The sequence below is a fragment of the Melozone crissalis genome, unplaced genomic scaffold (assembly GCF_028551555.1).
Source record: "Melozone crissalis strain CALT ecotype California unplaced genomic scaffold, PUWL_Pcris_2 ptg000004l_1, whole genome shotgun sequence".
NCBI lineage: Eukaryota > Metazoa > Chordata > Aves > Passeriformes > Passerellidae > Melozone > Melozone crissalis.
In genome coordinates, this window is record NW_026535782.1 from 28,137,135 (window position 1) to 28,161,274 (window position 24,140).

Here is a 24,140-nt window from a genome sequence, read left to right on the forward strand (position 1 = left end):
ATCTGAGGCCGTGCTCTTGCAGGGCAGGCAGCATTGGCTTCCTTAGGGTAGTTTATCTATGGATTAATCGTGATGATCATTCTAAACACCATAAGAAGTAGATCTGCACAAAACACAGAAAAAATGTTCAGGTCCAGGCATTTTCAGGAGTTTATAATCTAAACAGACAACACAGTACACACTGGAGGGCTCCAGGGAAGGCTCTTAAAGCGTCCATCTACCCTGTAGTCTTTTGTTATCCAGAGGTGGGGCTGTAGTTTGGTATGGCACAGCAATAAATGTGAATTCTATTGCTTTCAAAATGATGAGGAGTTTAAATTTTTTGCCTTACTGTAGAAAGAGTCACTTCAGAGTAGGTCTTTCAAATATATCTACTGCATAAGAAATGTAAATAAAGATGCAACTGAATATTTTGGAACCATTCTGGTTTTATAAAGTGTCTTTGCTTTGCTTTTTGCTGTGTATTTATGTAGCAATTAACTGTTAAAAATGAAATGTGAAGCTGCATATTTAATTTTTAACTCTGAAGTCATGTAGAGTAAGACAGAAGCAGCAAGCAGATTTTTCTAAGTGATAAATGATAAAAGTGAAAATTGTTGATACCTTTGGCAGTGGTTGATGCCTAGTCCATTACTATAAGTGTTTTTAATTTTTCTACAGAAGAGAGTGATTACATGTTTTCCAATCTCCTGTATATTTGTGCTCCTTGTCATTATACCTGAAGAAAAATGTGTTTCAAGAGCCATACATGTAGAAACTGTGATTTATTTCTGTGCATATAATTGACTGTATGGCTTGCTAAGCTCTAACATTTGGACTGAAATTATAGAAAGGACACAATTCCGCTTCTTTGTAAACTGAGCATAGATTTTACTTGACACTTACGCCTTCACATGATCCATTGTTCCTATTTTATGAAAAAACAAAACTAATGACGACAGACACTGTTTCTAGAAACAGCATTCCTTAGAAGGGCTGAAATCACCAACTTTGATTTGAGTGCCAAAGCCTGTGGTTGGTATAATGTTTCAGTAACAATTTCAGCTTATGCAAGCAAAACTTTGAAACTCCTATTATAGCTGTATAATTCATATTCTATTCCTGTATAAAAACCCTTTAGTTAAGTGTAGTTTGGTCCTGGACTCCTGTATACCCATGTGAGAACAGATTATGCCCTTAGTTTATAAGGCTCCAGGGGGGAAGGCGATATTCCATCTGACAGGGTTCAGTGGGTTTCCCTGCTTACAGAAAATGATGATTTTAAGGCAGTAGTCTCATCCATCATTACAAAACAGCTCACAGATATGACAAAAATCTTATGAAAAATAATCTGTGGTCTAGACAATAAACTAACCAGTTTTGATGAAATCCATAAACCTTTTATATACTATATTGAAGAGCAGACCAAAGATTTCTGGTTGTTTTGCCCTCTAAAAATATACAGGGCTTGTCTCTGTAAAAGTTGAGACATAACCTTTCCAATGTTATCAAAATAATTAAGTTAATGTTGCTGGAATAATATTAATTTATATGGTGTCCTTATCATGCATGCAGTTTCCATAGCTAATCTTTGCTTGTTCAGGACAATATCCTGAAGGGGAATGTCTTGCTAGGCACTGAAGACAGTTAGATGTGGAAAGAGAAAAAACAGGAAGATGTACAGATTGGGATATAGACAGGATATGCATGCATGCTGTGGCATGGTAATCCTGAGTGCCTTTCTCTGTGTAGCTGTGCTGGGGAAAATTCAGTTGAACAGTGCAAGCCACGGACATGACCAGCAAAACCAGAGCTGTACAGACCCCTGGGTCTAACACCCTGTAATAATTGCCACAGCTGAAAGGCTTTAGAGTGGGCTGCAGAGCTGCTCAGCAGACACTCCAAGATGAATGATTAACTGCAGAATTTATTTCCCTTCAAGTCTCTTCTGAATTTCCTAGACAAAGCTCCTTTATTTATTCAGGCTTTGCAGAAAAAGGGCTGTGCTTGTCCCTTTACTGATAATGATTTTCATAGTAAAAGCATTGCTGTGCTTGGATATTGCCATGTGTCTTCTTACATAGTTGTATAGCATTATTATTTGAGCAGTGATGGGGAACTTACTCTGTCCACTTACCAGCTAAGGAGCTGGTTAAACACAAACCAAAATGTTAGGAGCACAAGGGAGCACAATGCTGATTAGTATCTTTGCTATGTTCTTAGAGCAATTGCAGATTAATGTAGCATATGTAGTATTAATTATGTAATAAAAAAGGACCATAATATGGACAAATATTGTTCCATAAACTGAGAAAAGAGGGCTAACAAAATATAAATAGAAAGCAAAGTGCTCATTTACCTCCCTATCTCTGAGAAATATCCTCTCATCTTCCATTTTCCTGGGTCCTTTGAGTGTTCTCTTGTTATGCCTTTCATCTTTACTATACCTGAAATTGTGCCTGTATATTTTCTTATAAACTCAGTGTTTCTAAGAGAAACAACTATTGTGTTGTTACCTAGGGAGTGGGTGTGGTACCCCTAGTTCACCTGGAGTGACCTAAATGTCTCTCTGTCTGCTGTAAAGATGATGAAGGGAACAGGCTCCAGGAAAGAAAGGTACCAGTGTATTAGGCACAGAGAAAATGGAGTTAACAGGAATGATATGAAAAAAATCAAGAGTCCTCAGTGGATCACAAAACTGTGTCTGAACACTGCCAGATATTGATTTAACATTTTTTTTTTTAGCTAGTCAAGTAGGGACTTGAAAATACTTGTTCTTGCAGAAGAGTGGGAAAGCGTGGGGTGTTCCCTCTCTTGAAATGCACACTGGAGTAGAGGCCAGCTCTGTGACACCAATAGATCTTGTCCTTTGATGTGCATAAGGACAGTCCTTAAACCCAGCAGCCTGAGAGAGGACAGTGCTGTGCTCTGTGCTGCTTCTCCATAGGAACAGGCACAGGGGCTGCCTTGGTGAGTGACCTGGAGCAAGCCTGCCTGCCTTGGGCACGTGATGGAACATTGCTGTGTTTGCTAGCCCAGCTCTTATGCTGTGTGCTCCCTGTTGCAATAGGGCTTTTTCTTTCCTGCAAAAGTCACTAGAACATCCTGGTTTTTTGTCCTGCTTTTTCATTTTTAGAGGCTTTTCTGATTGTTGCATTTTTAAAAAAATCAGAATAGAAAATACTCTTAAAATCTCTTCCAGTACATATCTGTGGTAGTTTCTCCAGCAAGATTATGCTGCTATCAAAGACAGCAGAAATGCCAATTATAATTTAACACTTCATTTCCAAAACCATTTCACAGCTTCTATTTGCAAGAACATCTTCTCACTGGGAAACTTCCAGGACACTCTGGTGTGCAGTATACAGGCAACTTTCAGTGTTAGAATTTGCAGAATGCTAAAGAAGACAAAAGTAGTGTATTGTGTCATTGCTTCCTGTGTGGTGGCCGCACTTATATCCTGATAGAAGTTAGGCTGACAGAGAAAAGCTGCTGTTGTATTTTATTGTCACTGCAGAGTGTGCCGCTTTCCTCTTCTTATTTGCTAACATTAACTCTCAGGAATTGCTGGATACCCAATCTAGTTAATTGACTCACATTAATTAAATCAATTTCATGCTGAGGAAAGGAGCATGTACTTGAGGGCAGTGCTGTTTTAGTATAGAGTGGAGTCTTCGGGAGATGAAGAGGAGAATAAGGATAGAGGTGCTTGGAAGGAGCTGCTTAACATGTAGGGGGTAGGAGAGGTAACGTGGCATGGTAGGGTGCAAGTGTGAGCCAAAGTTGGAGCATTAAAGTTATGTGGCTGGAATAGGCAAATATGGAATAGGGAAATGGAAAAGGGATTTAAAGTGAGGGCTTTAGTGAGGGAAAGACCAGATTGGGGAAGACTCAGACAGCATTGGCAGAGAGAAGTTTTATAGGAGGGATGAGGTTGGATAAATGGCGTATTTTGTTGGCTTTGGAAAAATCTGAGATGTGAGTTCACCATTGTAGATCAGAGGATAAAACTTCTAACATGCTCCATTTTTTATATCTTCTTCCTCTTGCTTTTTGAAGTTACTGATAATGGCTTTCTTTTCTTATCCCTTTGCATGAGCCTTTACACTCAATATTAGAATCTTGGGTTTTAAGGAGGAGATACTTTGGTAGGGGACTCTTAGGAAGTTTACTGAGGAAAGAGAAAACATCATAGGAATTATATTTTAATCTTGCTTAAATTCACAGTATTCAAAGGAAAAATCAGAACTGAGCACTGGAATATGTTGAAAAAATTTGGTACTAAGTGTCTGAGAACATACTGGAGGACTATAAACATAGCTGAAGTGCTGTCTCTTACTCCTGTGGATCCTTCTCAGTCCATAACACATCCTTGTGCTCTGCTCAGAGAAATCTCAGATCTGTGCTCTAGTCAGGGGGTTATGCTTGTGGGTGAAGGACGGCACAGACATGGGGTTTGCATGATCAGCACTTTGTGTGCAATTCTGCAAGGGTGTTTTGCACTGGTTGAAGGCAGAACAGAGGATGTTGAAGAGATTGAGAGCCTTTATTCCCGGGTAAAGCGGCAGCTGTTGGGACAGACACTTAACACTGCTAAAGCTTCTTTGTGTCCATCTATGATTCAGCACCCAGAGCTGCTTGTCACTTCTGAAAATGAAGCCTTTTGTGTTTTAGTGTAAAAGGTACTGTTAGGCAGGGAGGAAAAAGTGTGTGCTAACAAAGAATTTGTAGTATTGGTTCTTTGCCTGCATCATTTTTCTAAATTTGGTAAGGTACGCTGCCAGCACTGGCACTGAAATGAGTCAGTTTTAGATGGCTTCACAATATTCATAATAGTCTCATTTATAATTTATTTTTGGATGAAATATTTAGCTAATATTAAACAAAATTTTATAGAAGGTTTAGTAATCAGATAATTATATTAGCTATGCTATGTTATGTTATTATCAGACAACGTTTTTTTTCTTTTCCTTCAAATTTGGTAATTTAAATCAAATTTAGTCATTTAAATTACCTTGTGTCTACCTTTAAAAAAAAAAGGATAATGAAGTTTAGACAGGATGGCTGAAGACATGCAGCTGTTTTCTAACAGAATATGCAGGTTGTCATCTTAAGGCAGACCCACAGTGCAGAGCCACACAGGTGCTCTTTCAAGCTAGGGCTGCTGCTACAGCAGTGAATCTTTTTTATGTCTGAAACTTTGTGTTGTCGTTACATTGGTAAGGGCATTGTATTTTGCATAATACTCCTGGAAAATGTAAATTTTTTCCCTTTTCCTGCTCTAGGATTTACTTATTGCCAAAAATTATTCCAAAGACTCTTGCAAAATCCAGGAGGAATTAGGACTCTGGCAGAGTAAAGGAAAACCACAAAATCTGCATCTTTAATACATTGCTGTTAAACATGTTAATCACTGTTATGACTACAGATGAATTATAGTGTCAATTATTGTTTTAAAATAAATGCTTCTAAAATTCATTCCTCTAAAATACATTCCAGCAATCCTGTACTGACATTGGACATATTTTCTCTCTATATATTTGTATTTAGGTCCAAATACAGAAAAAAACCCAAACAATCCATCATCCATTGTATAAGTAGTTGCTCTTAGAAGCAGCTGTCAACCTTTCCTTTAGAGTATACTAATATGATTGCATTTTTTAATATGTTTCTAAATGAAAGCATATGTAATAGACAAAGATATAAAATTAGCAGCTGTATTGAGGCAGACCTGCAAATAAAGAAGTTTAAAATCAGAAGCAAGTCATCCTAGATGTGCTAGCCTCTCTTGAGATTAGAATATAATCTTTCTAGTCGCTCTCATGCAATTTTAAATATTTCTCCAAACCATAAAGATTATTCATAGTTTCCTTCATGTGTGCAGCTAAGTATAATTTGTGTTCAAAATTATTATAGGTTCACAATTCCAAATACCTTCCAAATCCCAGAGTTTTGCTTCCCTCTGAAGTATACATTAGCTACATTCAAGTGCCCATCCAATCAAAGCCTTAGACAAAGTAGGTAAATCTTAGTAGTTAAGAGGCAAGACTACTCTACAAATTGATTACTGTTCATCCATGAGACATCTTCTGAGTTCACTTCTATTAAAAACCTGAAATGCTCTTCAAAATCTGACACATCAGCGGTGAATCCCATTCAGAGCCACCTGGTGGTGGAGCCGTTATCTGCCTGGCAGCACCTATCATGACCCGACCCTGTTGGGTTGTTCTGGGTGGTAGATTGGTCTGGCTGAAAAATTTAATCACCTCCATAGTTGGGGCATTAGGGACGAAGAAGAGAAGAACTGATACAAAAAACTGAGGTAGATTTTGACTGTGTTTGGCTTAGATAGTAACAAGAAGACCAATAATTTCTGAGTAATAATGTGTGCCTCACTTGGAATTTTGTTACCTGCTTACACAATAGTGTAAGCGTATTATATTGCACCTTACATTCACTGTATCTGGACTCTTGACTGAAAAAATTAGTCTGTATTACAGCCAGATAGAGCTCCTTAAAGACAATGCTGGAGCTCTGTCTTTAATTCAGAGTCCATCAAAGTCCACCAAAATTTTGTAAAGGAGCACAAAACTCCTGACCGGCATAGTGTAGAATAATCTTAGAATAAGCATTTCCGCAACCTTTTTCTTCCAGTCTTTTTCCAGTTGCTCATGTAGTCGGTGTTATTAATTTCTCTCTCTCTCTTTTTTTTTCCCCCCCTTAGCTGACCTTTTTATTGTTGACCAGTCTGTTAGTCTTGGGTGAGGGCAGAACCCCTGTAACCCCAGAATCCTGATGTCAGCAGCATTTCCTTTCCTCATTTTGCTTAAACCCAGCAAACTGTGGATCCTACAATTAATGTGGTGTGTGTCACTATTACTGTGCCCTGCTGTTTCATTTCTGCACTGCACACAGTGTTGCAGGCAGAAATTGTATATCTACAGGATTTGTGAAAGTCCTGTCCATTTCAGACATCAGGAGGCCTTCTTCTGTTTATATAACTAAAATACTGTCCTTTCTGGTTTCAAGTTAGCTGACTGCAACTTTTTCCTTGATGAAAAAGTCTGGTGTTGACTGCTTTTTCATGCTCCTTGTAGGGGAATTTGGGTTAGTCAGTTGCCTTTACCAGTGTTTCTCACTGTTCTTTGTATTAAACTCCTTGTTCTCAGTTTGAACTCAGGAATTAAGGTCGCACTGGACATATGCAGATGACCAGTGAATACCTCAAGCTATGTTCAGGGGATCTCAGTTATTTCAAATTGTTCTTTTTTATCCATTTTTCATTTGTATTTGCCTTTGCTACAAAGTTAGTGAAGTCTTCCCTTCCTATCTGCCATCTTCCATGCTCGCAGGGTACAAGGAATCCCTTGACACACTGTCTCAGTGTAGGAAGTGTAATAATTGTGAAAGAGGGAATAACATCTTCTGTTGTGTTATGCCTCTGGGCACAGCCTGCAATCACTTTACTGGCATGTATTAAATCTAATGAAATCTCAGTGTTCTTCGGTCTTTTGAGAATGATGCTCACAACATGAATATATTGTCAGCTCCTTATACATTAAACTGAACTAACACTCTTGTAGAATTGCACTTAATAAAAATGTGTGATTTCCTGTGATACTCACATGAGCTTTCCCTGGAACCTGAATTACTCCTTACTGAATGAGATACTATACTATATAATAACCTGGGAAAATCTCTATGATACTTTTAAATTATCTTTCCCAACACAATCTTTCAAGAAAGTGTGGCTTACAAAATTGTATCCTACTGAGTTCTGCTTCTTGTACAATCTTTTTCTGTAGTAGGAAGCTCTGAAGCTGTTCTACTGTTCAACAGCTTTCACTCATATTCCACTGATCACCTTACACGTGCTTGTGCTCTCAGCCTAGGATGAAACGCTTCCAGGTATCACTGCAACAAGGCTCGTGATTTTATAGATTAGTTGAATACATCTTAAGGTTTTTTGTTAACAATTTATCTTTGAACTTTCACAATCTTAACAGTGAAAACAAAGGCTTTCTTTTGGCTTGTGTTGTGGTTCGTCCTCAGCCATCATCTAAGCCCTACACAGCCACTTGCTCACTCCCTGTGTTGGGATGGGGGAGAGAATTGGAGAAGTGAGAAAACTTTGAGACAAAATTGCTTGAGAAATAATCAGCTTAAAAGGGAAAGCAAAAGCTATGTGCACAAACAAAGCAAAACAAGGATTTTAGTCACTGCTTTCCATGGGCAGGGAGATTTTCAGCAATTCCCAGGAAAGCCAGGCTGCATCATACTTGACAGTTACTTGGGACTGTAGACAGACAAACGCTGTGATGTCTCTCCTCCTTCTTCTTCCCTCAGCTTTATATACTGAGCATGAAGTCACGTGGTATGGAGCATTCCTTCGGTCACTTGGGGTCTGTTGTCCCAGCCATGCGTCCTCACAGCTTCTTGTGCGCCCCAAACCTCCTTGCTGGTAGGGTGGGGTGAGATACAGGAAAGGCCTTGGTGCTGTGTAAGTACTGCTCAGAAATAGCTAAAGCATCCCTTTTTTATCAAAACTGTTTTCAGTAACAGTCAAAAAAATAGCTCCATACCAGCTACTACGAAGTAGGACCCCAAACCTTGCTAATCTTGCTAATAGAAACTGTACTTGTCTTGGCAAGAAAAGTGAGAGATCTCTACTGTCTGCCTTCTGTACCGATTTAATATCCAAATATCATACAATCCTTTATTTAGTTTGTTACCAACTTTTCTGTGCCTTTTAATTTGTAATAAGCATTAAGGTCATTAGCCAGAAACGTCTGCAGCCATCCATCTAAATGCTTCTTTTACTTGCCACTATTTGTATATGTCTCAGATATACAAATATATCTGCCAGGATCAGCCAGGTATTTAACTGAAGTAAAAATACAAGTCTTTAAATCTTAGTTTTTGTTCTGTGAAATTTACTTACTTTCAAAAGCTCAGATTTTCTCATTACTTTGCTTTTGTGGCTTTTTTTATGTCTGAAATCAAAGCACATGAGTTCATGCAGATGACTCATAGCAATATATTCCCTTGATAAGAAATGCTGATGTCAGCATCCTAACCTGTTCAGGGAATCACCAGTGTTTGCAAGGGCCACACTGGGAAACTGTTCCCTTCTCAGACTCAGGGCTGCTCAGCTGAGCATATGTGTTTATGTATGAGACTTCAGGATTTCCATCTGGAGAGAGCTGAGAACAGGAAACTAATGCCAAGGAGTTGTTTCTGATCTTCAGCCACTCTGGATGTACCACGTTGTTGTCTTTAACTAAAGAGACAGTGTTAGCATTTTGGGTATTAAGTGGGTTAAAATAAGGAGATAGGTGTCTTAACCAGTCAGTTTTAATCTTGGATTTTCTTTTTTATGGTTTTTACTCTTAAAACTATTTTTATGCCTCACTTCCTCTCTGTGTTAAATAGCTTTAATCATATCCCTCAGTGATAAGAGATTTCAGATTGTTATGCTCTCAAAATACTTAACAACGATTAGTAAGTGTTACCAATGAACAAGAAATGGATTCCCATCCCACAGAAATTTTCAACATATCAAAACATTTACCTGCACTGAATCAGGACAAAACTCAAAGCAAAAATTGGGGGAAAATTGATTTAGAACATTAATTTCAATTCTGTAATTTAACTACCTTATATTTTAGTTTCAATAATTCCAACTTCTCCCTGCAATTTTTTGAATCAGCAAACTGAAAGTTCTTCTTTAAAACAGTACTTATAAAATGTTGCAGCAGTGCCTTTTTTAAATGCTGTGTTCAAAAATCTGTGCTGAATCCTTCTTTTTCTTACAAGCAGCTTGGTTTTGAAAATTTGCCTTTTTCACTTAGAAATGAAAAAAATTCATAGGGAAGCTCATGTTTAATTATGGAATGTCTCTTTGTCAACTCTGAGTGATGGAAAGGCCCATGTAGTTGCTTGCATGTGTGACTGGTGCCATTCAAGGTGCCATCAGGTATCTTACTTTACCTTGTGCTGCCAACCAGCGAGAGCATCCTTATTGTCTTACAGACCATAGCAGAGGTCTCAAGTACCCTGCCCTCTCATTTGCCATCACCTTGAACAACTGAATTTATCCCAGAGAAACTGAGTCATGGAAGAGTGGTGGTTGGGATTTCACCTGTGCCAGCTGATGGGTACATGACTGCTGTTCTTCCAGCCCAAGATAACTCACAATTTCATTTCTCAGCCTGCTGAGGTATTTGAAAATACATACAGCTTTTGGTGTTAAGATTTCCTGAAAGTAATTGTGTAGCAGCTTTGCAGTGGAAGAGATTAGGAAAAAAAGCAGATGGCAAATAATTTGCCTCAATTGACTTGATTGATTTTGTGTGATGCCATTGAATGTACAGCCTGTATATCCTCCTCTGATATCATGTTCTACCTACAGTGAGACTTGTTTTCCTGTGCTCTGATCACATTAGAGCAGAAGGCTTTATCTCTAGTCTCTTCCCACCTAAATCATTCTATAATTCAAGTTTATGATTGCCACTACACTTTAAATTAATTATCCTTATATCCTGCTAAGAGCCAAATCACTTAATTTGCTTTTGTGCAAAGCTTTTTAATTTTGTCCCTCATTTTTCTGTTGTTAGATGTACTAAATAAGTAATTTTTTTACTTAAATCTGTGCATTGTTCTATTCTTCTGCCTTGCCATAGTTCTCCTCCTTTGATTTCCTGGCTAAATATATAATCAAAGACTATTAATAGATGTCTTCTAAATCTAGATGTATGTAGCTTCTTGTAATTTAACTGGGTTTTTATGTGGTTTTTGATGTCCAGCTTCCTTCTTAGGTATTCCTAAAGAAATTAATCTGTACCAGGAAAAGTGAGAAGAACTTTTTAGAAATACAAGCAAAAAGTGAAAAATTAGATGGTTGAATTTCTTAGTGGAAGGTCACAGCCCATTAAATTCTTGAGAAACCTGCTTTAAATTTTTTCCTTATTAAACTATGTGATAAAGGGTGTGGAAGAGTTAGGTGTCAAGAGTTTTCTGGTAATAGGAGTTTTGTGAGTGTAATAAAAACAAGTATTACTTACCAAGATGACAGAAATATTCCTTAGTGCTAGTTGACATGGTAATAAAAAGGCAGATGGAGCTTAATGTTGATAATGAGGTGATACATGTGGGGAAAGCAGTTCTAACTCAGATACTCAGTGGTGAGTTCTGAAGAAACTATTTTCTCTCAGGAGGAGATCTTGGAACTGTGGTAGATAATATTGTGTAAACATCAGCTCACTGTCCAGACATGGTCAAGCAAGTAAATAGGACAGTAAGGATTAGTAAAAAAGGAGCATTTTTAAAAGGATAAAGTGTGTAGAAAAGAAAAGAATTATGCCAGTTTTAATCCCTGGTAGATATGCCTTCAAAGCACTGAAGCAAGGCTTGGTTTTCTAACCTGAAATAATAGGTAGAAAAAAATACAGAGGTGGACAATAAGAAGGATTAGGCACAATTTCTTTGTAAAGAACAGCAGGATAGATTAGAAGTCTTTAAGCCAGAGATCTGTAAAAGCAGAATAAAAGAGGACTGTGGTTGTTCACTTTCTCTGCCATTCAAATGTAGGTTAGCTGAACTTTACAGTGGTACTTCAGTTACAGATGTTCTGTCATTTTATGTGAAGCAGCCACATTGCTTGTATACTCCTTATAATGCAGGATAATAAGCCTCTGAATATTTAGCAGGTACCTTCATTGTTCTGTGAGTAATGACTAGGAATAAATCTACTTCTTTGTTTAGTTTTGAATCTAGGGGAGAAGGGAGAAATGCCACTGGAAGAATGTGGTATTCACTGCTGGCAGTGTGTGGAAGCCTGGTACATTATGGCTACTGGGAAGATGAATTTTGAAATTGTATGGATTTACATCCCAGCAAAAACATTTCACATTTCATTAATATGAAAAAATAGTTGAAAAGGTGTGCAAACTCTGAAATGCTAGGAACCTTACCTTTTTGTTTTTAATTACCTGAGATCTTTATTTTGTAAGTAGAGGAAGTAAACTACTGCCCCTTTTCTGGCTTTGCATAGCTCTTTGCAAAGAAGCCACTGAAAACCCAATGTTACTACAATATTACTATTAATCAGAGGCAATAGTGTGAGACATCGGGATTGTTTAGTGTTTTATGGTCTCAGGATTCGCCCACAAAGGGATCTCAGTTCTTTTTTTGCTGAAAATCAAGTCGTAAGTAAGTAATCATCACAAATATGATAATTTTGCAAGTGAGATAAAGTATACTAATACTGCCTGCCTAGTCATTATGTAATGCTTAAGACAAAAAAAAAATCTATATAATCCACACAGTGCATAATTACTTCTAGTATTGCATTAGCTAGTTTCTAGTATTGCATGTACCTTGACTGATGCAAGATTCTGATACTTTGTGAAACAAGTCCTTCTGATTAATCTTTAAGCAGAATGAATAAGCTTCAGTATTATGCATAGATATAGTGCTACAAAAAAATCCACCAGTGCATTCCCTCGTGCATTATCCTGTCAACTTAAGTTTAACTATTTCACATGAGCAGTTTCTCACTTGTGGATCAGCAAAAAAAAAGGTATATTTATACTACCTTTCAACAAGATTCCCCTTTCCTTACATTTCTTGAAGATCGAACAATGTTATGTTTAGCACAGTTCATGTTAGCATGTCTGTTCTAGTTTTAGGTGGCTCTCCTCCTCAGCTTCAGAGATTTTTTTTTTAAAATTCCTGAAATAGCCCTTAGTTTTTCCCCAATAAGAGGTTTGCCTTTAGCTGCCCGTCAAAGTGATCAGGTTTGATTGTGGAGAGGCATTATGAGGGACACCTCTGCAGCTGAGCAGCATCTCAGGCAGACTGAGCACACAGTTCATTAGCATAATTTCACCCAGGGACTGAGTGGGCTATCTGTACAGGCATCTGAGTCCTGCAGACATAATCGTGACAGTAAGAGGACTAAATGGGTTGTTTCAAGCCTTGCTGCCCTGGTCACTGGGCCCTCAAGGCTGGATTCTTATTGTCACTGCAGCTGGTTTGTCACAGCAGGCAGCAGGTGGCCAGGCGGAATGGGATGCTTTTTTCCCCAGTTAGATACATACTGAGAGCATGTTGGTGGTGCTCTCAATATATAAGGAATAAATAAATGGTCTACACAACTCTCAGACAAAGCAGGAGGAAAACAGGAGAGTGGGCCCCCTTTTTCCTCTTTGCTCTGTAAATTAGAAGACCCCTGACAGAAAAGCACAAGAAAAGTTTGCTTCTTCTTAGTCATACCTGGAGAACACAGTCCATACAGATCATGCAGAGACAATGAATGGAAGGCACCTTTTTGGAAGGTGAGCCAGATGCTCCCAGCCCTCACATACACAGAAGTTAGCTACAGCTTCTTCTGCAACAGCAGCAGAAGTTTCTCTGAGAATGAAGAAGAATAGAAGGAGAAGACCGATCAATAAACAGAGAAAACAGCAGCAGTTAAGTAGGAAAAAATGTTTATTTTTTCCTGGATGTCTGCTAAAAGGACACCTGAGGTTCCTCTGGGAAACCATTAACCAAGAGAGTGAGATTTGGAGGTTCTGAAAAGCACTAAGAATGTCAGGAGGTCTCTTATGTTGGGTAGATAAAAATTACATTTGCCAGTACTAATATTCCCAACTAAATCCAACATGTTTTCTGGTGGGTAGATTTTGTGACACTTGTTCTTCAGCTAGATCCCCTTTCAGAGAAGAATAAGTCTTCACTTCAGCAGGATTTACCTCAATTGGAGGCAATATAAAATATTATAAGGAAGTATAAAATTATTCTCTGTGTAGATATTACAGTGTACAGAATACCATTCTGTGAAGCTCCTTCTCAAAATAACAGGTGTCCATGAATGTGTTCATACATGAATATTTGTGGGTGTGTATATATGTGCTTAAATCAGCTACATAGGCAGCTCACAGCATCTTTCTTTTTTTGCAGTTTAGCTTTTTCAGTAGGAGTTGAGGAGTCATAAAAATTCCATGCAAATACATTTTTAATTTTTTTTTTCGCATAATGTAGAAACTCCATGCTAAATTTTGCCTTATTTTTCTCAATCATAGTTTGCTAAGATCTTTTTCATTCTGGAGAGACAAGTATTTAGACCTGGGTGTGTTTCTAAAGGCAATGTATTGACTAGGAGGTTTTTATGGACAGACCCTAAAACACTGGAGGGTTTTAGTGTGTCTAGTAAGGTATAAGGCATTTAGGGCAGTAGTGAATACAATTCAGTGCATCACTTCACAGCGTTTCCTGACTGCCCTCACCTGTTGAACCCAGGAGTTACTGCTGCCACAGCTGAAGCAGCAGGACACAGCACACACTGTATCTCAAGAATCCAGTTCGCTGTCCAGAATATTAGTTAAGCCAAAAATGAAGGTAACATCCCCAGACTGGGAACTGGCACCAATGGACATCCTTTTCTGCTGCACTAATGCACCAGTGGACATCCTTTTCTGCTGGCTGTGCTGTGGAGTGTGATAATATCCAGCACAAGAAATGGGCAGACTGATAAAGCCAAGAGAATCTTCAAATGACATAGCTTAATTATGACACAGAACAAAGTGTCTGCCAGAGTATGTGCTTATGTGGAGCTCATATTCAGTGCAGTAGAGCTAATTATTTTCCTCGTGTCATGGTACTAACATTCAGAGAACGTAAAATGACATGGAAAGTGTTTTCTTCTTTCATATGGCAGTAAATGCCACGTTTTATTTCTAGTGTCACTCATAGCTCTTCCAGCTGTATGGTTGTCCAAATACCTCCCATCTTTGCTGAATCTCTGCTGTATGGACAAGTGTTTCCCTGCACACAATTGTGTTCTAAGCAATGCATAGTCCTGTGTGTCCTGGGGGCTCTTTGCAAATGGGTGGGGAGCTGTGAGCCAGCTGTGGTGGCGGGGCAGGGCTCTGTCCCTCCCCCAGCTTCCCAAGTCATGCCAGCAAGGCAACCCTTGGAAGCCAGCCCATGTTGACTGTGGCTGTGGAATATTTGGGTGGTGTTTGTAGTTAAATGGCGCAGGCTTCTGGGTGAGTGGAAAGGAACAAACCTAATTTTTTTCTTCAGTACAGTGGGCTAGTTTTGCAATGCTGTGTTCTAGCAGGAGAGAACTGGCCCGCACTCATCTTTGCAACATTTTAATGCAATCAGTCTAAAATTATATTCTTGGTATCAAAGTGGTGCTATATGGTGATATCTGAGTTGGGGTCAGTCTCTTGCCATGCTGCCTTGCTTAACTGCACACATAATACCACTGACCACCTACCAAGGGACCATCTGTAAGGCACCTAAGGCAAAGGGACCACCTGTACCATTACTGAGTGCTTCCCCTTTACTGATTTTACTGATTTACAAAATGACACGGCAGGCCTGTGAGGGAAACATCTACTTTTTCACTGACTGGTGAAATGCTACTTTTGAGAGTTAAGAAGTAGAGGTGATGATGAAGACATGAAGGAAATAATCCTTTCCATCTGTCCCTAAAAAATATTCACTTCATACAGTCAATTTCTGTTTATTCGGATAAAGATGTTATTTATAACATTTACTTCTAATGAGAAACAATTTGTAGTACTCTATAGGGAAGATGGGGTCTGATTATACCAGTGTATCACCAAACCCACATGTAATGTGTTTTGCTCAGTTTGCATATGCATAGGTGGTCATAAATGGTGCTAAGAAGTGGAGATCTGTCCCATTCATTTTGTTTTTTTAAACCAGCAGCAGTTAAATCCCATTGTAGCTTTTTAAGAAGTTGCTAGAAGAGTATGGTATTTTTAACTTTGAAGTCCCTATAAATCAAATCATGTCTTATGTGGAGGTTTTTTCTAAGTAAATGTAAAAAAGTGTTTTTATTTTTATGACTAATCATTATTTCCTCTTTTGTAAAGCACTTTTAAACTAGGAAAAGCTTTGTTAAAAAGTCCTCATATGATGATAGACTGTGAAAAAATGGGAAATATAATCTAGGTTGGGGTTTTTTTTAAAATCAATTATATTTCTTTGTTTTATTGCTAATGCGAATGCATTTCAAAATCAAAGTAACTTGTTAGAATCCACAGATCTTTACACTGCTACTGAGATTGTGTTTTGATTTCTTTGACATGATCCCTGATTGCTGTAAGAAGAATCAGTTCAGTATTTTTGTTCTTAGATTCCCCCTCCTTTGTCTTGCAGCTACTTGTGGCAGATTCCATTAACAATTGCAGTAGGAAATACCAGCCACATCTCATCAGAGGCAATTATATGGGTGTCTAACAAATCAGGTAAAAATAAACTTTCCTCCCAGTGGAATCTCATAAAGCATACTTGTGTTTTCCTCAAATGTATCTTTGGAATTGATCCTAGATAATTGTTTAGTTGCTCTGCACCCAGTTTTAACTGCTTAAAATGGATTGTGAAAAAAGCAGAGCTGGGAAGGGAGGGAGGAGGATGAAGGATAAGCAACAATCTAGATTTATAATATTGCAGAATTTAGACAGTATAATGTAAAGCTTTTACAAAGAAACGTAAAGTGCTAAGTATTTTATATTTGGCAAAACATATCAAATCACTGATGAATGCAATTCACTTTATTGATGGGTGAAAGTTAAATGTAATATTGTATAATAAAGCAGATATGATGAGTATGGTTTGGAACATACAGAATTCTAGCATTTTTAACTTGATCCATAGTCTCAACCAGGCCTAAGAAATGGTTGCTGTCATTAAAATTGTCCTTATTGATCTATAAAATATATTTGTTCTCTCTATTAGAAAACCATATGCTGGAATTCAAAAGTTTAATGTTGTGCTTATTACATTATTTTCTTCCTCCTCAGTTCCTGGATGATTGTAACAGTATTAGTTACTGTCTGGAGGAGAGTGAGTGCTAGATGCCAGTAGTTTTTTATCACCTAAGAAAAGAAGCCCACCAAAGAAATTTCATGAAATATTTATCTATTTTCTTAGCACTTCATGCTACATTGTCTGAGAGTTTTGGACTAGAATTAAAGAGAGTGAGGGAAGACATGTGGGAACTTGAATGGAATTATTATATAGAAGGAAAAGAAGGATGCATGCATCCCCTTGACATGGGGACTGTAGAGGGAGAACTGACCCTTTCTTGTATAATTAGAAAGATAAAGAGATTTCCCTCTAATAGAAAATTAATGGGAGAGAGGAGAGTCAAACCCGTGTGAGATGTTTTTTCTCTTTCCTAAGTTACTAAAATATGTTAGTCACATAGAGCATAGAGCTTAGCAGCCAGAAGGACTGGAAATGATCAGCCGAAATCTGAGTACCCCAACCTTCTAGTGGTACAAGGTATGTGTTGTTACCCAGATCATTTGCAGCCTATGAGAAAGTAACATGTTTTATGCTGCTCCCATGATAGAAAGATCTAGCAGTGTGCCTGCAGCCAGAGCAGTTTTCATACCTGGGGAACATGCTCTCATCAAAGCATATAGGTTCTCTCTTACTTTTCAGAACTTACTATTTTGGCTATACTTTTTAACATTAGCATTTCCAGAATACTTCAAGACCTGTTTGCACTTTCAGAGTCTGCCTTAATGACCTGTTCTACTTTTGTCCTTTAGGGCTTGATTGAACCCTCATTGAAGTTAGTAGGAAGGTTCCCACTAACTTCAGAGCTAGTTATCATCCCATCTCATTAGGTTGCCCATGCATGCCTCCCTCCTTTCACTCCCTCCAAAGTTCAGCATGTTACTATTATCTACATAGATGCTTCCTCACTGCCTTTTACTTGCAGGGTGCTGTGGAGGAACAAGTCCATAAAACTGCTACCCACTCTTTTAAGATCTACTGCTTCTGTTGGATTGCTTTCAAGAAATCAACAAATTAATGATGGCCAGTGTGAGCAATTATTTTGGGCTGGCTACTATATAGAAATTAAAGAGGAACCTTTCCGAGTCATCAGTCTCCTGTGTAGCAAATCAATGACACTGTGATCTGTTGTCATTATCCTTGTTCTTCCTCATTACTTTCACTCACTTATTCACTTGCTGTGCCTCATTGAAAATGAGACTGTAAACTTATGACTACAGCAAGAATGTCCTCCTCTTCTACTTATTGTGGTCTAGGCTGCTATGTATTGAGGCTGGTACACATGATTCCTGGGAGTTTTTCTGCAGCTAGTACGTTTGTTTCATGGGGATGAGGGAGGAATTCTGAGACTTCAAATGAGAATTTCCAGGTTTGATTCTTGTGGACTGGAAGAATCTTGAAGACTTTCTGTTGTATAGAGGACAGTTTCAGTATTGTCCCAGTGGGTAGTCTTGGAAAAAGTCTGCAAGCTGGAGGTGAAACAAGCTGCTGTAGAGGATATTTGGAAGATTGGAAGAGGTCACATTGTTCTTCAAGTGCGTGTAGTTAAATGCAGATATGCAAATCAACTTTGGAATAAATGCTATTCATGAGGGTGTTTTCTGTGCCCTTTTTAGGAAAGAGTAGGCAATTCCTTCTTGTTGACTAAACTGTTGTGCTGAAGGAGCTTCCAGTGTGACTGGAAGAGTGGACAGGAGCTAATGAACAGCTCTCTGTTGACTCAGGGATCTGTTGACTCTGGCTGGCCACCAGGCACCCACCAAACTCACTTTATCACTCCCCTCTGAAGCTAGACACGGGAGACAGAATATAAAAAAGTGTTCATGGATCTTTAATAAAGCCCGAGTTAGAGACCCCTCACCAAGTACTTTCTCAGTAAAACAGACTCTAAATGGGAGCAGGATAATGAGAAGTAAAACCAGACCTTAAAATGCCTTCCCCCCCTCTCCACCCCTCCCTGTTTCCTAGCTCTGCCTCCTCTCCCCCAGCAGTGCCGGGATAAGCGAATGGGGCTTATGGCCAGTTCATCACATGTTGTTTCTCCCACTGTCCCTCCCTCAGAGTCACAGCCTCCTCTCAGGCATCCACCTTCTCTGGTGTGGGTCTCCTCCATGGGCTGCAGGTGGATCTCTGCATCCCTGTGGATCTCCATGGGCTGCATGGGCACAGCTGCCTCACCATGGGCTGCACCATGGGCTGCAGAGGAATCCCAGCTCTGGTGCCTGGAGCACCTCCTGCCCCTCCTTCTCCACTGACCTTGGTGTCTGCAGGGTTGTTCCTCTCACACGTTCTCACCCCGCTCTTCTCTAGCCACAGTTACATCTGAGCAATAACTTCTTTTTTCCTTCTTCTTGTTCTTAAATCTGTTGTCACAGAGGCATTACTACCAATTGTGGTTGGCCCAGCTTTGGCAAGCAGCATGTCCGTCTTGGACCCAGCTGGTATTGCCTCTGCTGGACATGGAAAAGCTTCTGACAGCTTCTCACGCCTCTATGGCATTTCTCTAGCCTCCCCTCTGCTACCAAACCTGCCCATGCAAACCCAACATAGTCATTATTACTGATCACAGACCTAATTTCAGCTGCCCATAGGGAAAAGGATTCAAGTTGATGACTACCACTGTGATATCTTGGCATATCACTTAAATCTTCCAATAAAATTAACCTTGTCTGTGGGTTACCTGATAGAAATGAAACCACAGCAGTTTTGAAATAGCTACATATAGAAATACATCAAAACATGTTCCTTCTTTTTTTTTTTTTTTTGTGATATTTCGAATAACAGTATCCATCAGGAGTTAACCCTGTGCCTTGCCCTAGTTCACCAAGAATGGTTATTTGCTGATGTAAGAGGCTTTTCCTTCATGTGCATCCAGCAAGACAAAAGCAAGAATTGTTGATTTTTGCATCCTCTCTGCCATTGTGTCTGTGATCTCATCAAGATGTTTTTGGATACCTGTTGGTATTTTCATGAACAAAAGGATATGAGGCTGCTCTCCAGCTCTGTGAGACTGACATGAATTTAGGATGATTGAGTTGCTGCTCTTTCCTCATCTTGTCTGTCTCTGGCTACATGCCAGGGGTAGTGAGCATGCAGATCACTGATTGTTCAATATGCTGGGCAGGATCAGTTCAGATAACTGCATCTCACCACAGTTGCTGGCAACAATGCTAGGTTTGTCCATTCTTCACAGCACTGAAGTGAAGGAACACACTGGAAATTACAGCTGCACAGTGTCTTTTTGAGTTGCAGTTCATTGCCCTTTGCAGGAAATCCTGTAGAGAGGACAGTGCCAGGCCTTGGCAACTTGTTTGACAAGGTGTGTTGTCGCTGTTGAGTAAGAAATAACACACACTTACTAGAAGGCTGGTTTGCCAGTTGTTGCCAAGCATAGTTTTTTTACTTTGGATTCTCTTTTTTTACACATTGTTCTGATACAGATAGACTAGATTGGTCAATTAATTAATACTTTTCACTTGATTGGTTAATTAACAAAACACTTTTCTTATAAACAATCTTTGAGAAAAATAGGGAAACAGAGAGTAGGAAAACAACACCTGCAGGTTTTTTATAATAATAAGCTATCATCATTTATCTTCAACTGCCTAAAGTTTCACAAGCCGATTCTGGGAAAACTTATCTAGTTTTCTTGTTCTCTGACCAGGCTGTCGCATCCACAGTGCATAATATCCAAGATGTTTCAAATCTAATATAGCTCTTCCCACCTGTTTGTGGAAGGCACAATGTAGGCATAGTTTTGAAAGCTTTTCATTTGGCAAGTGCTTCTGCCAGTCTCTCTTCTCCTTACCCAATGAACCATATCATTTATGTAACTGTATTTCTTCTCATCAGTTCATATACCAGCCATCAGATGATGGTCCTTTTACTGGGTTCAGTTTGTCTGGTGTGTGAAGTGGAACTGTCTCATTTGCTCTCAGAGTGCTGCACAAAGGTCACCACCACCTTTTCCCTGTTCTCTCCCCATGGCCATAGATGAGGTTGTTCTGCTTCAAGTAACTGTGAACCAGTCACAAAGGGAAAATCTTGTGCTAGATCTTCCTATCCATGCTGAGGTTGGAAACATCATGCTAAGATGGCTGCAGCGCTCTTTGTGCCTCAATCTTGCAGGTCTGCTGAATGATAAATTTTACTGGCATTGTGGAAATCACTGGTGTTACAAACGTCTGCTCTGTCATATTCCAGGGCTTGTTTCTATTTCTCCTAGATAAGTTGCCTCTTTTGTAGCTGCTATAATGATCAGTGAACATGTATCCATAGCGTTTTGGGGTCAGTCCAAAATCAGTAGTGGGTAGAAAGCCAGGAACCAGCTTTGGACCCATTCCATGCTTATGACTGCTAAGCAGGGCTTGTGGGAATGTGTTGGTGATTTCTGATGAAGCTGTACTAGGTGTGGAAGCACAGGCTTACCTGTGCATGTTTCTCCAAATCTAGAACCGACCTTAACCTCAAGTGAGGAGGTTTAGCTAGCATCCATTTCCAATAGGTGAGCAGGGCTTTGGAAAAAGACATACTTGCTGTTCCCTGGAAATCATTTTTCTGGTGCTCAGTCTCCAAATAGGAAACATTTCCACGCAACTCCGCAAGTGCTGCTGAGCTAGCTGACACAGCTTTAGCCCCTGCCCTTTCCATCCCCGCCTCCTGTTTATTAACTGATTTGTTATGTTACAAGGAAACACTCCTTAGATAGACCTCCCTACCGCAGTTTAAGTGACTGCTGTTCAGATTGCTCCTATCATCTCCTCAGGATTGCCATGAGATGGGGGAAAGAAAGTTCAACAGGGTAATTCCCTTCCAACAGCAAGTCCCAATTTACTTTGCCACCTCCTACTAGACAATCTCTACTTTAAGCCACTCAACAGTCAGATTCTCCTCCAGGAAGTGTTTTGTTGAAGTCAGATGCTTCTGAGCTGGGGTTTGCTGGCTGCCTGCTGGGGAGCAGAGCATTAGCTGCAGCTTTAGAAAAATACCCTTTCTTTTCTTTTCTGAAACTCAGCTGCTGAGATTTACCTGTGTTGCTTCCAGACTCCACTCCTTCATCTTTCAAAAGTAGGAAGAAGGGAAGCACTGTGAAAAAAGATCAACATACAGGTCCTGTTTTGAGCCTCAGCCAGCTGTAGTTAGGACCAGAGATACAGGACTTGGAATCTTGTGTAATTTTGACAGAATGAGTCAGAATCATTCCCCTTATTCTGACAGCTGAGGATCCTAGCAGAAGACCGCTGCTTACATTGTGTATCACCTTAGTCATTAGCAGTTCCATCATATAGGTATATTAATGGATAGAAGGGTAATTTGAAGAAAGAGTTTTGTGAGATGGAACATGATCATATTTCCTGATGTGCTCCATTTATTGTCCTAATCTCTATACCAAAATATTTTCTTTCAGCATGAAGCTATGTCAACATGGCAAGTGAGATAGATAGAATGTTTTCTTCTGGATGCCTTCTCCCTGTATGAAAAGTTATTGCAAGAAGATATGCAGGATTTAGTAAAGCCAGTATAAATTATTATGAAAGTCCTCATGGAAAACTTTTTTGTCAGCAAAATTTTGCTTGCTGTTGTTGTCAAGAAATTGTGCTATACTTGTGCAGTTGTTTTTTGCAGCAAAATGGAGTTAATTTCCCCAGTAGGGATTCTACTAGTTTAAACCAATTTCTTAGTATGCTAGGGGTTGTATAAGGTAAAGAGTTAAAATAACAACTGTGAGTCAAAAGACTTGAAATGGTACTGGAACTGTGTTTTTAGCCCATACTTTTGGCAGTACTCTCTTGCAGAAAGGTGCCCTTCTCCCACAACTGCCCCACATGCTGGTTTTAATGGAATTGAAATTGTTGGGAGAGCTCAGAACTTCAAGCTAGGTGCACCTGCTGGAGGAACTATCTCACACTTTGTGAGCAGACAAACTGGGGAGAAAAATGAGACCCTAACTGATTTTTTTACCTCAAAACAAATAAGTTGAAACGTTTCCTCCTAAATATTTCCTAGAAGTATGCGGCAAAACTAGAAGTTTTAGAGCCTTGTTATTTTCTGAGGCATCCAGACAAATCATGACCATGGAAAAACACTTTCTGATGGAAGAAGATTTAAAAAAATGCCCTTTAATCTCACATATAATGGGATATATATTTTTGATTGACTTTTGAGAGGTGAACTAAAACCTTCAAAGATGGATTTCATTCCAAATGAAATCTTTGTTGTTGTTTAGAAAGTAATGAATGGTTTAATGTAGGGTTTAACACTGAGTTACTACCTTTTTGCTAACTATAATACTTTTAACAGAAAACTAATAAAAGTGTTTGTTGTGAGTGGAAACATTACCCAGGTATAGAAATGTTTAGTGCCTGTAATTACCAAAATAAATAACTTCTTTTGTAGGAAAGCATGAGAACTGACAGACACAAATATCAAATTCTAGTAAATTATATAGAACTGTATGAAGAACATGTATCAGGCAGTCCTATAAAATAGCCACCTCTTTATGTAAGTTGGGAAAGTGTGAAAGATTTCTGTCCTTTATTTCAGGAGAAGGTCAATACATGAGTGGGTCTTATTGAAAAATAATAGCAGGAGGTTATGGTTGCATTTAAACTGACTGAAACAGCAATAATGCCATTGTGATTTGGATAGATACTCTCTTCCTTTATAGTGATACATACTGGGGGTGTTGCATAGCTGTTACATGTGAAATAGCTTATTCTGAACTTGTCATATTTGACTGGGAAGTATCATTCAATACTCTGTTGAAGCATAAGTAATTTCCACACTTCGGAGGTGAAAATGTAATACAAATGCCCAAAGGAGAAAAGGTGCATGTATTTTTTAATTGCATAAGATTTTGAAAATTTCCATTTAATGTGTTTATTTACCCAAATGTTTTTTAATGTGTGCTGATAGCCAATTTGGTATGCTTTTAGGTAGCATTGTAGAGGTGCAAAGATTAGCTAGTTTCAAGCAGCTGCTTTCAGGACTGGTGGCATTTAAAGGTTAGTTTGCAACCAAAGAGCATGGGCAGAAAGCTGTACTGCATTAAGGTGGTACAAGGTTACTGAGGAACAGGATTCAAGTCTTCTCTTAATAGGATGGAGAAATGGGTTGGATCTGACTTGGACCCATGGAAAAAAGGATTTAAATAGAGCAGCAAGCAAGTCTAAGAGAATTTGCTTAGGACTGATTGGTACTGCCCTTTGTGGAAGAAAGGACACACAAGTGTTACAGCCTTGTTCCAAATCAGATTGTCTGGCAGAAGCATCTTAGGTACTTTGACAGTATGAACACCTGGGAAGTCCACAGAGTTG

General features: G+C 39.0%; 1 protein-coding gene across 1 annotated transcript in view; it reads left to right on the plus strand.

Moving 5' to 3' along the window:
* Positions 1-24,140, plus strand: part of TRHDE (thyrotropin releasing hormone degrading enzyme) — a 202,624-nt gene that overhangs the window by 136,208 nt on the left and 42,276 nt on the right. Inside the window, exon 10 of the mRNA XM_054271588.1 lies at positions 16,177-16,265. Coding sequence (XP_054127563.1) covers positions 16,177-16,265 — 89 coding nt within the window. The remainder of the gene's footprint in view (positions 1-16,176; positions 16,266-24,140) is intronic.